The sequence below is a fragment of the Hyposmocoma kahamanoa genome, unplaced genomic scaffold, assembly GCF_003589595.1.
Source record: "Hyposmocoma kahamanoa isolate Upper Pololo Valley unplaced genomic scaffold, ASM358959v1 204, whole genome shotgun sequence".
Taxonomy (NCBI): Eukaryota; Metazoa; Arthropoda; class Insecta; order Lepidoptera; family Cosmopterigidae; genus Hyposmocoma; species Hyposmocoma kahamanoa.
The window spans coordinates 462,619-478,488 of record NW_020653728.1 but is presented as its reverse complement, the minus strand read 5'-3'; the positions used below and the strand labels follow the sequence as shown (position 1 = coordinate 478,488).

At 37.7% G+C, this 15,870-nt stretch overlaps 2 protein-coding genes across 3 annotated transcripts in view; one reads left to right on the top strand and one right to left on the bottom strand.

The window, feature by feature from the left end:
• The window catches only part of LOC113227258 (electron transfer flavoprotein beta subunit lysine methyltransferase-like), a 60,408-nt gene that overhangs the window by 14,103 nt on the left and 30,435 nt on the right, over positions 1 to 15,870 (bottom strand). The gene's annotated exons all lie outside the window — the stretch shown is intronic.
• On the top strand, positions 10,028 to 11,170 carry LOC113227257. The gene has a single exon (XM_026460155.1). It carries the CDS (start codon positions 10,224 to 10,226, stop codon positions 11,064 to 11,066), a length of 843 nt encoding a protein of 280 aa, XP_026315940.1. The 5' UTR covers positions 10,028 to 10,223; the 3' UTR covers positions 11,067 to 11,170.

The following is a 15,870-nucleotide window of genomic DNA, read 5'->3' as shown; positions in this document are numbered from 1 at the left end:
CAGCACGGTAACCGTTCGGCCACGGAGACGATGGTAACATAAACCGTGTTTTTCGTAAATGAAATTTTATAAGATTTTTAAGAAAATGCAATATAACCATTATTTTTGTACTTGTGAAAATAAATTTGCACAGCTATTTCAAAGAACTTTTTATCTTTGCGTGAAAAGAATTAAAATTTGTGTACAAACGTTTATAAGGAAGATGTCGAGTAGCGTCCTTATTTAAATTTACTCGTCCTGAATTAAGGCTGTACTATCACCCAACAAATCTTACTTGTTTGCAAGTTACTACTCATACAGCAAAGATAGTCTAGATCGAGAACCTGCGCACTGCGCGCAGTGGGCATGTACTCGGATTTGATCTTTTGTAGTCACGTGAAGTACAGGTGTATCAATCTCACACTAAACAAAAGAATGCATTGTTAACTCGTGATGAACTATGTCAAATAGCTGTCTGCAGAATTATTTTCATTTGAAAGTGACGATTGGCATGACTAAGAATTCGCTTCGATTTCAGGCAAGAAACATTGTCTATAATGGTTAACTCAAATCAGTGACTAATTAGACGCGTTCAAGTCACTATCCATGATTTAGAAGCAGTTCTTATTGGTTAGGGTTGACCCTTGAAATTTCAACGTAGTGAGGTCTATATGTGGTATGTACTTTTTGTTAGTATTGGTGCCAGTGGACAACACTATAGCACTTGCCGATGAAGTAAAGCGTACAAGAGAAGACTATAGTAAATACTGCCGCCAAATGTTAGAAATATATTTTTTTATGATAGTGAACTGCCATGGCCACTGCGCCTGTCACCCTGAGATATATTTTTTCTGCATAAATAAATAACGCACACACTCATACCTCTTACTAGGGAAACCCTGTATCGCGGGTGCCATGGACACACACATAGGCAACCACAAATTACACCCAAACTCACGATAGAAACAAATGTAGGCATTACAAATATTTCTGCGAAACTCTGTATCGGGTGCCATGGACACATACAAAGGTAGACAAGACAACCACAAATTACTCCCAAATCCACGCGAGAAATATATGTAAGCCGTACAAATGTTTCTCCCGGCCCGAGAATCGAACCCTCGGACTTTAGTCGGGACCTCTGCGTGGCAATTCAGCATGGTAACCGTTCGGCTACGGAGGCGGTCAATAAGTTGACAAGTTTGATGTTCCTGTAACATCTTGCCTTTTAAAACTGAAACGTAATTAATTGCTGGGCGGCAGAAATAGCTAAGGTGGCAGTACTTCCCAGGGCGAACGCTTTCACAAGGAGCTCTAATGCTACTAAAATTGCTGATAATATTCAGCTAGACCGGTTAATGGAAGCAATCAATTCTGGCCAATTATAATATATAAAGTAACTAGTACATTTTTTCCCACTTTACAGAGATTTGTGACATCACAGGCACATGGGACTTGTCAACTTATGTCTCAGGGTGACGGGCGCAGTGGCAGTGTTCCTCAGATACGATTTAGAGTTCTGAGTGGCACTGCAACTGTTATGAATAGGCGTGTAGCTTACCATCAGGCGCATGACTTGTTTGTCCTGTCACTTGATGTTATAAAGAAACAAAATGCTGCCCACTACGAGTTTGAATTTGTGTAAGTGCCATCAGGTTCTGATATACCTTTAGTAGTAGAGCTCAATGTGAAAGAGTTCGTCCAGAGAAGTCCTGCCACGTTAGCTATTTCTGCCGCCGAGCAGTAATGTGAGTATAACTGCGTTCCGGTTTTGAAGGGTGCTGGTGAAATTACAGGCACGAGGGACTTATTAACTTATATCTCAGGGTGACTGGCGCCGTGCCAGCGTCCGTCAGAACTTTGCGATTTAAAGCTCTCATTGACACTGCAACTGTTATGGACAGTTATGTATCACTTCCTATCAGGCGTACGACACTTTGTACTATAAAAAAAAAATTTATGACTTTGCAACCCGATCCGTGACGTAGAGATGGGTCAATAAAGCACATTAGCTACGCACTTAAGTGTGGAATATTACATTAACACTTAAGGATATTGGACAATCAATAAAATTAGCACGCAGTGAGAATGTGCCAGGTTAGTGTGTCCGACACGTTTGTGATTTATAACTGCGTAAATTGAAACTACGCATTTCAGTAAATTATCTCTTCGTAAAGTGGAATGAGAATGTCAAGAATAATCTTTGATGGTTCTTTGACCTTCCGATTGTGCTGATAACTGTGTCTTATTTGATTTTATATATTCTTTTTTTCTTTGAAAATTTCCATGAATCAACGGATTTGTATGAATAGGCTGATCCCGTGTCAACTAAAGATCGTGCTTTTATTAAGTAGGTCTGAACTGAAACAATGTAATTGTACCTTTATACAAATCATGACTGATCTGAAAATAAGCTCAAAGTTATGAGTTTAGATTCAAAATATGTAGATTTAAATCCGGAAAAATAGTTTCATTTCCCATATTAGGATTAGGTTTGCATCACGTTTTCAACTCAAGCGCCCTGAAAGCGCTGGTGAAATTGCGAAAATCCGCTGGATGCATCCAGCGGCATTCAGTATTTCGTCATGGACATCTTTGGAAAGGCCTGCATTCAGCATTGGATGATTTTGGTTTAAATGATGATGATGAAGACCAACAAGGTCCACGAGCTCGCATTGCGACCGCGACCACCTAAACCCTCACCTTGCTGAAGGCCTGTGTGCTGCAGTGGGCGTATCTAGTATGCAATTCCAATCGTAGTAGTGTGTGCGTAGCTGCGTAGTTACTGGCGTGCATTAGTAGGAATGTATAAACGTGGCGAATTTGTAATCAAATCATCTCCGAAGATTGTGGGAAATTTTCTATTTTCTCCATGAAACGTGTAGTAATAATATTTACATGGCATTAAATAAGGGAAATACTATACATATAGAAGAAAAAACGCATTTTCTACCTTTTTCCACTTACAAGTTTACAAGGTAGAGAATTATATCAAGGGCTGCGTTCTGGCATAGGCTTTAGCTGCATTTAGAGGAAGACCTTTAGACCTTTGTTTTCTGATGAGATAAACTGATAGCCCCTTAACGAGGGTTTGACCAATGGTCCCCAGGGACTCAGGATTTCACAAAGATAGTACTTTACAAAGTACTAGTACAAAGGGAGCCCATGCACCCATGCCAGTATAAACATGGAAGGGGGCACATTATCCACGCTGGGCGCATCTCTTACTTATAGTCTAGTTTCCGTTGGATAAATCCTCACAACACCAGGTCCATTGCCGTCGCTGGGACTGACTCCAGTGCTGGTAAAAGCCTGAGTGATGATGTTACTATTCACAACCAAAATTCAATTAAATTTCAACATGTGTACGTGATTGTACTTGCGGATATTTATTTTACTCTATTTAATAAGTGCGTGTACTTAGTTATTCAACAAAATTTCTACGATGTCTAATTATAAACTGGTCCAAATAATACTAAAACTTCACTGGCCGTTACCATGACTCGGTCACGTGGATTCTGGTGTGATTTAGGTAAACGAAGTCACGTTACGGTACTCGAAAGGTAATTAAACCAGGTTAAAATTACAATAGCGCCTTTTTAATGTTTGACGATATTAGGTAAACAAACTTTGAAATTTCGAATTAAATAATGACGCGTTCTTTATATTGGTGATAATAAACAAATAGTACACGGTGATGGCGAGGTAACTTTTTTGAATAGTAAACATTTATTTGCTAGAATACGGCAAAGTATACAGATGCTATAATAATAATAATAACGCACACACTCAATATATTCCCCGCACTAGGGAGACCCTGTATCTCGGGTGCCATGGACACACACATGACAACTACAAATTACACCCACAACAGAAATAAATGTAGGCCCTGGGACCTCTGCGTGCCACCCGTTTTTTTCTGAGGTGAAAAAAAACATGAAAGAAAACATTTTTTTTCTGGAGTACGTTCTTTTTCTAAAACTATGAAAATAAAAATGCGTCAATAGTATTTTTACTATATTTCCTCTTTTGTTGTTAATATTATTCTTCATAGATAAATTGCTCAAAATAAATGGGCAACACTCATAGTGTCTAAGAGCGTGTCTAGTTTATCTAAGAGTGAAATCTTTATTTTTTCCACATCGCACAAATCCCTTATATATATAAAATTTTCAGCAACATTTACATAAAATTATTAGCAAGTCGGTAGCATTTGAATGAAGGAAACGAAGACACAGAAAATTTTGAGGACATTACAAATGTGGGTAACAGTAGTAACACTAGTAATACCACAAATGAAGATTAAATTTTTGTTATACTTATCATGGTAATTGATTTTAATAAACATGTTATATATATGTATATGTATATATTCTTAAAACAAAAGTTAGTGTCTCATTTTATTTCGGTTATGGGTTATTCCACTTTATTTTTTCTGAAAAAAAAACCAGGGCGCTGTGTTTTTTTTTCATGTTTTTTTTTTCAAAAGTGTGAAAAAAAGACATTCGGTTTTTGTTCAAGGTATAACACTACACTCAACATGATCAAAGTTTTTCCAAAATGGAACCCAAAGATTTTTTCGTTGTTTTCAATTGTTTATTTTAAAATTTGCTTGCATTATAAACTTTTTTATTAAAAAAATCGACCTCAAAAGTTGGCTTGTCGGCTTTTTTATTGGAAATACATCTATTTGCCAAGTTTTATTGCAATCGGTTAACAGAAAGTGCGCGATACTGGATTCATCCCCTAGTTTACCGCACTAAAGAGGTGGAATAGTTCCTTCAAATTTAAATGGGACTAATACTGAGATACCTTCTTTCCAACGAAAAAGAATCATCAGTATCACGAATCATCAGTTCACAAATGGGAGAGTAACCGGGTAACATACACACAAATAAATACAACAATAACATACAACAATACAATTGGGATCCTCCTCCTGTCAAATTTGAAAATTTTTGCTGTTGTCACTTCAGTAATAAATTATTATTATAAGTCCCCACCAACAACAAAAGTTTTCAATTTACGAATAAATTTTAGAACAAACCATCAAAAAAACGTTAGGTACCATTTTCGCAAAACTATTTCCATCAACCAATGACTTGACACGTTATTGCTTATAAGCATCCAGTTCAATTGAGATTCAACCACGAATGTCATGTTTTTACATCCGCTGCTCTAGTACTGCCAGCCTCAAACAATAGACTTACTATTGTCGGTCACGGGTCATTTACAAAGAGCGGATTAAGAGCAAAGACCGCCACGCAAGTCCAGTCCGGGTTGGGGACCTCGAATCGAACGTCTTCAAAGTAATGACAGGCAGTTATCATAACCATGTTTCTGTTTACCGTCAACGCACGTGATCATATCATTAGTATATTTTACTTCTAGATGCATCGACCTAGAATAATTAGTTCACGATTGATGAGTTGTTGAGTAGCAACAGAGTGCTGCACGCTATGTAATGTGAGTTCAGATTACTGGATTTCCAGTGCCGCTTAGGTCTTAGGGCTTAATGCTTGAGTGGAACTGCAACTGTTATGGGTAGGCATGTCGCTTACCACCAGGCGCATTGTTATTCGGATCTAAATCGCGTATATTTGTTTTGTTAACAAGCCAACGTTTAGGCTTTTTAGTGGTATCATAGTCGCTCACGGCTATCAAACAATTAAACAAACCTGAATGGAAAATAACGAAGTTTATATCTGTGTTCATCATCACTATCAACCCATTAGGTTCAAGTAGAAGGTCGGGGTGGCCGGAAAACTTTGGATGAGAATTGCACAGAACCGATTGAGCTGTTGTGGAAAAGAGGAGGCTTATACCCAGCAGTAGGTGTTAATGGGCTGAGATGACGATGATTAGCGACCGGTAGTGCTACTAATCTTTCGCAAATGTATGTAACTTAGAAATTAAAGACGTCGGCTCTTGCCACCACAGGGATTTGAACTGTTGACCCCACGATTGAAAAGCGATCGTTCTCCCACTGTGATATAACCGATCTCTGAACTGAGAACCACCTCACTAATGAGTAACAAATGTGCCTTTTGTATGAAAAAATTGAGTCACTGACACAACAGTTGGTCGACTTTGCGGGGTCAATTTGTCACACGCTCACACGCGAAACGGTTACGAGATGGTGACGTTGCTGCAGCAGTTTATCGTTGTAACATTTTACGCTTTATTTCATTTTCATATTCTTCTGTTAACTTTTATACTATTGTCTCAGTTTAAAAGCCGTGTTCTTTTTGTTTATTGATATGTAGTAGTGATGCAACGGAAGTGTCGTTACGAAAATAGATATTAAAAGTAAATCTTAGCGGAAACGGAAGCGGATGACGAAGCGGAAGAGTAAACACTATAATATCTCTAAGATATTGACATTGACACACTTAACATAAAACTGCTAAAAAACGCGCACTTCGCCGCCTAGCAAATCGCACCTGATTTGCCGCCAAAGTTGTAAACTTCCGATTAAAGTTCGGTTATAAAAGCTGCGGAAGCAGAAACGGAAATAGATGTGAAAAACGTGCGGCAGTTGCGAAAGCAAAGCAGAGGTCTGTTACATCGCTAATATGTAGTGTTGAAAAAGTGAAAAGTATCGTAGTTCTCATAAAATAAAGCTAAGTAGGATCGTGAAAAAATTCTGCAAAAGACTTCTCATCATTGGTGCAATAAGGCTACCTGCATCTGCAAAATGACAACTTTTCAGAAACCAGTCGGATACACGAAAGGAGTCTCCCCGCACCACGTACCATTCTTACCCTGTATGTCATTATAGTGTATGCTATCGATACGATCAGACAAAGAAGGAGACAGTTTTCATGATTCTACGAATGAAACTAATCGGTAACTTTTTTATGCTTATATACTAGAGTCAGCTCTCAATTTTTAAACGACTTTAAAAGAAGGAGGAGGTTCTCAATTCGAATGTACTTTTTTTTGTATGTATGTTACGCGATAAAAATTTGTCAACCAATTTTGGCGATTCTTTTTTGTTGAAAAGAGGGTACATCAGAATTGATCCCATTTAAATTTGAAGAATATATTCCGCCTCTAAGGGTGGAAAACCAGGGGATAAATCCGATTTCAAAACTTGGCAAGTACTTACATGTAATTCCATAAACTTTTTTGGTCCTTTTTTTTTAATAAAAAAGTTGTATATATTACTAAATCATGATGTAGATTGTCCGTCTCTCCTGCCCAAATAAACTTAAAAATAGGTACCGGCCAATTATGGGTAGTATGTCTCTGCTTTGCACCACTATGAGAAGTTACAATGAAAACTTCCAAAATTGTGAATAGGACATATTTTGTGATAAATATCACGGTTTTAGGAATGTCATTCAGAAATATTTTGCTAGTGAATTTAACTGTTTATAGTCCGGTGTTTTGTTTTGGGTGATTTTCTCTGTTTTTGCTATATGCAGGTATCAAATTATTGAATGCAAATTTGATTTAAGTAATCTAATTATATTCTAGGTATAGTCTATACATATATGATAGACAAACCGGTCATACTATCGTTACTTTCAAACTAATATCTTCATGTATGCAAGCATGCATAGTATTGCATTTAAGTTAATATTTTTACACTAGCGTCATAGTGCATCTATGAAAATGTAATTTATGTTAAGAGGAATAGTAATCTCTTTATGAAAAATAGTGACAGACATAACATTAATTCGAGGAATAAAAATAAACTAGCTGTTCTTGATAGTCGTCTTCACAAGGTGACAAATTCATTTAAGGGGCAATGTATACGCTTCTATAACAAGATTCTGGTTGATATACACAATTTGCCATTCACGAGGTTTAAAACTATAGTGAAACAAAAATATTATACACCTTCTGCGTACTTGGATGACGAAAATCCGTGGTAGTAACCCGTTTAGCTCTTGCAGCCAGTCTCGGTCTATGATGTTTGAAATAAATATTGTAAATGATAAATGTGCACAAATGTTTATTTACAAAGAGCGACCCCTAGAGTTTCTTGCTTATTCTTCTCAGGGGAATCTGCTTTACAAATAAGCGGCAGAGTTTAGCCTACAGACCACTTTCTTCCGTGGCTTAGCCAATGCATCGATTTCAAGTGTGATAATATACATACTAAATGAAATGAAACATAGATTATATTGATTTTTATTTTAATACTCTCAAATGATTCGTTTATATATTTAACGTATTTAGTTGATAAGCCTTGTAAAATAAATAAATAAGTTATAAAATTTCACATACACGTCATTGGTTTCATGTAGTTCGTAATATTTTTATGACTGTAATGTGACGAAACACTTTTGACGTCACGTGTGGCTCTAATAAGTCAAGGGTACGCTTAATAATGCCAAACCATTTTAAAAGCAAATTGAAAATGTTTAAGGAAAAAACTAACACACATTATGTAGTCCTTCATGTTCCAAAGAAGGTAGAAGAAGGATGCATGGCGCTCTCTCAAAGCTCTTCGAACGTGCGCAGTAGCTCTCAAATCAAAGAGTGACTTTCACCGGAGGTTCGAAGTATGTTGATGACAATTATCAAACAATCAGGAATCCTCATTGTAAAATAAAGAGAATTTTGCCAAAAACCGAAAGAACCAGCAAACGTTACGCAACAAATCGCGCGATAGTCAAGCCACTGAGTCAGAGCCTGTTCATTGACCTTCGGCTACTGTGACACGCGACGTATGCGCGTGCGACAGTTTAATCGATAATATACTAATCGACATTGTTTGAATTGCGATTTGATATCATTAATTGGTTTGATAATTTTGTTCACTTTTCGGAAAACAGTTTTAGAGGGTTTTCCTTATCAGGCCAACTACTTGATCTCAAATTAATGAACGGCCCCTATGTTATGAGTAAAGATAACTTCGAGAGCTCTACCATGAACAATTATTTTAACTGCCTCCGCGGCGGAACGGTTATTATGCCACGCAGGGGGACCCCTGACGCTCGATTCCTGGGCCGGGAGGAATATTTGTATGGCCTACATTTATTTCTCTCGTGAGTTTGGGTGTAATTTGTGGTTGTCTATACATATATGTCTCCATGGCACCCGCGACGCAGGTTTTCCCTATTGCGGGGCTATGTTGAGTGTGTGCGTTATTGTTATATAATTTTGAAATTTGATCCTACCGGGAATCGAATCCGGGACTTCCTGTACAAACGTCTATAATTTTAATAACCGAGATTGTCAAATATTGTTTTTATAAGTCAGTTAACACATAAGTCAGTTATAACAGTTATAAGTCAACAATTATAAGTCAGTTAACACATTAGTTAATTAAGATTTTAGATGTAGGTAAAGCTAATAAAATAAGATAATTATGTATGTATGCATTTCTTATCTGTGAAATTCTATGAAAACGTTCTGTTTGTTTTTCTTAAAGAACTCGATTAAGTACACGGATAGTGGTAGTTTTGAATCAACAATACTCATTACCTCTGATTACAAACTCATTACGGAGAATGTTCCAGATGTCTTTTACGAGGTTTTAGTTTTATGAGGTTCAAAATCTCTGGGGAGACAGATACCTGCGACTTTTATTTCTCGGTTTAGATGAAGGAATGAAACAACATGTTGAAACCTGCATATCGGAGACGACTCATAACCCTCGGAAAACGTTTAAAGTCCATAAGCCGCATGTATAGACCCAGGTTGGCCAGACTACAGCCTTTTTTCTCTTGAATTTTGACTTCGACTTTGATTTTGACTTGAATTTTCTTGAAAACCAAAACAGTAATAAGAAAAATGTCAAGAGGTAAATCTCCAGGTCACGACGCTCTCAGCATTGAGCACTTGAAATATGCAGGAGAACATCTTCCCGGAGTGTTGGCTATGTTCTTATGAGACACTCGTATTTGCCGTCGGAAATGCTTAAAACCATAGTCGTACCGATACTGAAAAATAGAACTGGTGATATAGCTAATCACGCTAACTACCGTCCTATATCACTGGCCACAGTTGTTGCAAAAGTTTTGGACGGTCTGCTGGACAATGAATTAGACAAATATTTAGATCTGCACGACGCTCAGTTTGGGTTTAGACCTGGGCTTTCCACAGAAAGTGCCATACTGTGTCTTAAGCAGACCGTCCAATATTACACAAAAAGGCAGACGCCGGTGTACGCCTGTTTTCTTGATCTCTCAAAGGCATTTGACCTCGTGGTTTATGATGTTCTTTGGGGTAAGCTCGAGAAAGCGGGCGTACCTCGGAATTTGATAGAAATTTTGAAATGTTGGTACATGAACCAACAAAATAATGTGAGATGGGGAAGAGCTCTCTCGGATGCGTACAGATTGAAGTGCGGTGTAAGGCAGGGTGGTTTGACTTCGCCGAAACTCTTCAATCTGTACGTGAACGAGCTGGTTGTTGCGCTCAGCAGTAAACCAGTCGGGTGTCATGTCGACGGCATATGCGTGAATAACATAAGCTATGCCGACGATATGGTGCTCCTGGGTCCAACGGCGGGCTCAATTGCGGAGTTGCTTCGAACTTGTGAACAGTACACAAGTTCTCACGGCCTTGTGTACAACTGTGCCAAGAGCGAGTTCTTGATCTTTGGGGTCCCTGGTAAGGGCATGTCCTACGAACCAAAGATAAGTCTGAACGGGTTGCCCCTGAAAAGGGTAGATAAATTTAAATATCTAGGACATTACCTGACGGGTGATCTCAAAGATCAAATTGATATTGATCGAGAACGTAGGGCGTTGGCTGCCAGATGTAACATGTTGGCACACAGATTTGCCCGTTGTAGTGAGGAAGCCAAAATTACATTATTCAAGGCTTACTGTCAATCCTTCTACACGGGTGGTCTGTGGGTGAACTATACGCAGAAGGCACTCAGCGCCCTGCGTGTTCAATATAATAACGGTTTCAGAATGCTGATGGGACTACCACGGCATTGTAGCGCATCCTCGATGTTTGCTCTAGCGGGAGTAGATGACTTTTTTGCTGTGATGCGAAACAAAAAGGCGTCACTACTCTCGAGGCTGCGTTCTAGTCCTAACAGCATTCTGAAAATGTTTGCGGCTAAGCTTGATGCGCCGATGCTTCAACATTTTATCCAGGTTCTGGTGAGATCATGAGGTTATCGGCGCCTCGAGCAGTAAGTTGCATATACGTGTTCTTGTGTTTGCCAATGTATTGTCCCGTAATTTGTACCTACTAACAATAGCTTTAAGTTTAAATGTTCTGTATCTTTTTGTATTACTAACAAGTGGGCCATAGATGTCCAAATAAATGATTTATTATTATTATTATTAAAACGCTCACTGACAGCCTAAATCCCCTGCTTAGAGAAGACCCGTGCCCAGCAGTGGGTTGTACAATGGTTGATGATGTTTGCTTCACTTGTCTATATTTCTCACTTTTTACCAGGTGCGATTCTGAATAAACTTATGCCTACCAAAATTTTACATATAAAAAAATTCGACCTCGGCTTTAATATCGCATTTAAATTTCCAAAAAGAGGCCACTGACGCACGGAGAGAATTCAAAAAAAAAATTGGAATTCTCTCCGTTACAACATTATTGACGCTAGAAGGAAAATTTTAGGATGTTTTTACTTTACGAGTAGGCTGACATTGAAGGTTTTATTTTTTGTAAACATTATTTTACACGTGTTCAAAATCAAGTATTGTCGAAACTGTCATACTTAATAACATCTTACTTATTTTAGGGAGAAAACAGCAATCCAAATGGAATCAGAACATAGATACTTGATACCTAATGCAGTTAAGAAAGGATGATAATAATAAGAATAACTGTGTTATTGCCGAATACCGCGTCTCCCATTTAAAAATTCAAAATTAGCCATGGGAGAGGCGAGTCTCCAATGACAACCACAACAATTGCCTGGTAGTGAATCTTTTTATTAGACTATAAGTTAAAATACATTGGTACAATAAAAGCTTAAATACTAGAAACAAAAACTGAAAGTAAATTATATGAATAAAATTGGGTCTCCGCGGCGGTGCCCAAGATGCTGGCAGCGTATTCTTTTGTTTTGCTATGCTAATACGTTGGGCGAGGCAGCTTTGGGTTTGCTAGACAGTAATACCTGGTCTCAAATTTTCTGTACTATGAGTACCAGAGTAACGTCATTCCGGGGCAGTACCCAGACAACTCAGACCGTAAAACATTTATAAAAGTTCATATCCCAAATTGGTCCTATCCGAAACCAAACTTGGGACCTCCACATATACCGCCACGGTGCAAACCTATGGGCCACCGAGGTCGAATCTATATCTACATATCTCAGCCCACAATCACTCACTATTGGATATAAGCGTCTTCCTCCACACGTCATTCACCTCAACCCCTTGTGTCCCTGAGGGTCTGTGTATTCTCGTTCTCTGTCTGATATCCGTCCGAAACTAAAACACCATGTCAAGTACGAGGCTTCATTTGCATAATGCGTCGTTTCATTTGGCCGAATGTTACTTATTTCACAGTAATTGTTTCGGACGGATGTCGAATGCCGAATGTCGGCGGAGAACAGCGCTAGAGCATGATAACTGCAATTATAAATCCAGCCGGAAATGATAATCAGCTCACAGAACCTATTCCTTCTTTTGGTTCCCGTTTTCAACTTCATTCGCTCAGTTAAGTATACGCCGCATTACATATTTCTATCTAAAAATATATGATTGTCTCTTTAATAACTTCTGTAATTAGATAACCTTTAAAACAAACACAGAAACTGCAATAAAAAGTATTATTTCATATATAATTTCTCAATACATAGAAACAGATTTTAACGCTAAATATATTTTAATATTAAATTTTAAATTCGCTTGTGCAGACTGAACAGAGCAACTAGATCTGTATTACACTCGCCCGAAAGGTAAAAAGTAGACTTTTATTTGTTAACGGTAGGAAATTATTGTTTTAACTGAGAACCATCCATTGGTACCTTATCACTCAATCAATTTCGTTGAACCTATGAAAAAAACGTTAAACAAAGTAAAGTATTTTACGTATTTCCAAACATAATATTATTTACTTTAAAAGTGTAACAAACAATATTATCATATAGCGTTCCGGGATCTTGTCATAAAAACAATTACTATTTGGAAATAACATGTTTGTTTGTATCGTTTAATTTCATATCATCAATTTGCTGATGACTAAAACTCTCATTAGCAAATGTGTTTAGAGATATAATGCGAATGTAAAGAGAAAGCGAGACAGGCAAAAAGTCTAATTAAACTATTGTTTTCATCTTCTGTAGGTGTCCGTTGCTACGGTTGAATGACGGACAACAACCATTTTACATAACACACCTATTACAACGCTTTAGGCAGTTATTACCGACTATAAGCATTTTATACTTCTCTCAAAAGATACTAGATGGCACTGACCCATTTTACGCAAGCGCTTAATCGTGATTTCCTATCGAATGGTGACCGAATTTAGATTATGTGCCATTAGTTCAACGTGTATCTTTCTTAAAGCACACTATTCTGGCGGAAGTGTCTAGTAACATCCTGAGCTGAGGCGTAGGAGGTCTGTGCCGGTGCCGACTAAAGGCGCTGTCAATAATAATACACAAGTATTTTCAGCTCGATGTTCAATCAAGGTCATCATCAGCCAACCGCAAAATATCCCATAAAAAATATTTGGGTCAGCTGCAGGGGAGTTCTTATGGTAAAGGTTACACAGAACCTACCTGCTAGCTGATTTCGTACTTTTTATGTCGTACATTGGTACAAACGTCATTAAATGTGAAGTGAAATGAAAAAGAGTGTGTGGAACTTTATCTGTCACCTTGTATTATAATCTGCCAAATACAAAGAGTATCCACAACACGAAAGGAACTTTTCTGCATTCGGTGACGTCATCATTATGTCCAATAATCCCTTATATTTTTAATTGAGTAGCAGAGCTTCTTGTGAAAGAGTTCGTTCAGAGAAAGGTGAGTGATGTTATAGTTCATAATTCATTTATTTGTAAAAGTACCGCCTGTATATTCTACAAAATAAGCATGGTTACACTGTCCGGCTAAATATTAGGCATACAAAATATTCAAAGTATACATTTACTCGCATACAGTTTTGTAGACTAAACCCCGTGTAACATATATTTTTAATAATATCACATGGACGTACACACATGGTTTTAATAAATCAGTCAGTAATTTAACAGTTGTGCAGTTATTTGGGTTCATATTAATGACAATAATTGTAAAATGTAATAATAAAAAAAAATTGAATTATTCAAAAGAAGTTTGGTTGACCTCCCTGAGAAGAACGAACAAGAAACTCTAGGGATTTCTCTTTTCAAATAAACTTAAATGCTATGGAATACACTTTGAAACAAATTTGTGTGGATTCTGGAGCCGTGTCGTCTTTCCATACATCTTTATCTAACACGTAGTCTTCAATTTTGTAATATGATTTTTCGATCAAAATATTTTTAATGTAGTTTTTAAACTTAGGAAATGATAAACTTAATATATGCTCCGGAATCTTATTGTAAAAACGTATACAGTTCCCCATAAAAGAGTTGTTTACCTTGGTTAAACGAAATCGTGGTACATGTGTTTGGATTTAGCTCTCAGGTTAATATTATGGATATCTTCTTTCTTATTGAAATTATGTATATTTTTACGGACATATAAAATATTTGAGTAAATGTACTGTGATGCCACAGTCATGACACCAGTCTCCTTAAACTTTTCACTGAGAGAAATCCGAGAGCCTAGACGGTACACAGAACGAATCGCTCGTTTTTGCAATACAAATATGGTTTGAATATCTGCCGCTTTACCCCACATGAGAATCCCGTAGGACATTATACTATGGAAATAACTAAAGTAAACTAGTCTAGCAGTACTAACATCAGTAAGCACACGTATTCTGCGGACTGCGTATGTAGCGGATCTTAATCTGCTGCTGGTTTTGAGGGGTAAGAGGACTTGTCAACTTATGTCTCAGTGTGATGGGTGCAGCGGCAGTGCCCCTTGGATCTTTGTAATTAAAGCTCTGAGTGCACTGCAATTGTTATGGACAGGCGTGCCGCTTACTACCAGACGCACGACTTGTTCGTCCCTGTACTTGGTATCATAAAAGAAAATATGATTTATTTTTCATACGCAAATAGCTTAGAGGTTATTTACGCAAATAACACATTTCAGCTTCCTTCCCCATCTGTCAAAACAAAAACACAATTACGTTTTTCCCCTACATCATTATTTATCGTTATCAATAATTAGTAACTGGTAGTAACATGTCTGGTGATATGTTTGCGAGTTTGTACCACGCGCGGACGTCGCCTGTTGCGCTTTGACTTTTATCTATAGGCATTTGTTTTGGGCGTATGGCAATTCTTTTTCCGCGAAGCTGACATTTATGACGACTCTTGTAACTACAAATGGAAATGAAACAATTTTCTTCCTGTTTAAATCGCGTATATTGATTTTTCAAACTACTAATGTTCCGGACCTTTGGGGTGCACTCTCGTTCACCGTTCCAACATCCACCCGAAACAATTACTGTGAAATGTTTTTAAAAGACATATGATGCGAATGAAGCTTCGCACGTGTCTTGTGTGTGTTTTGATTTGATCGGGTATTACTTGTTTCACGGAAATAGACCCTTAGGTTCCATGTACACGGCCGACTGATATTGTAATGTCATCAACCTGTTATGTTTAATATTAATGCCAATTCCATTCTGACCTACATTTTTGTTTTAAAGCAGTGGAGCTCCTTGTGAGGGAGTTTGTACAAGGAAGTACTGCCACCTTACGTATTTCTGAAGCCAAATAGTAATGTGGGCATTACTGCGTTTCGGTTTTGAAGGGCTGATGAAATTACAGGCACGTGGGACTTTTCGACTTATGTCTCAGGTGCGCAGTGGCAGTGTCCTTCAGATCTTTGCGATTTAA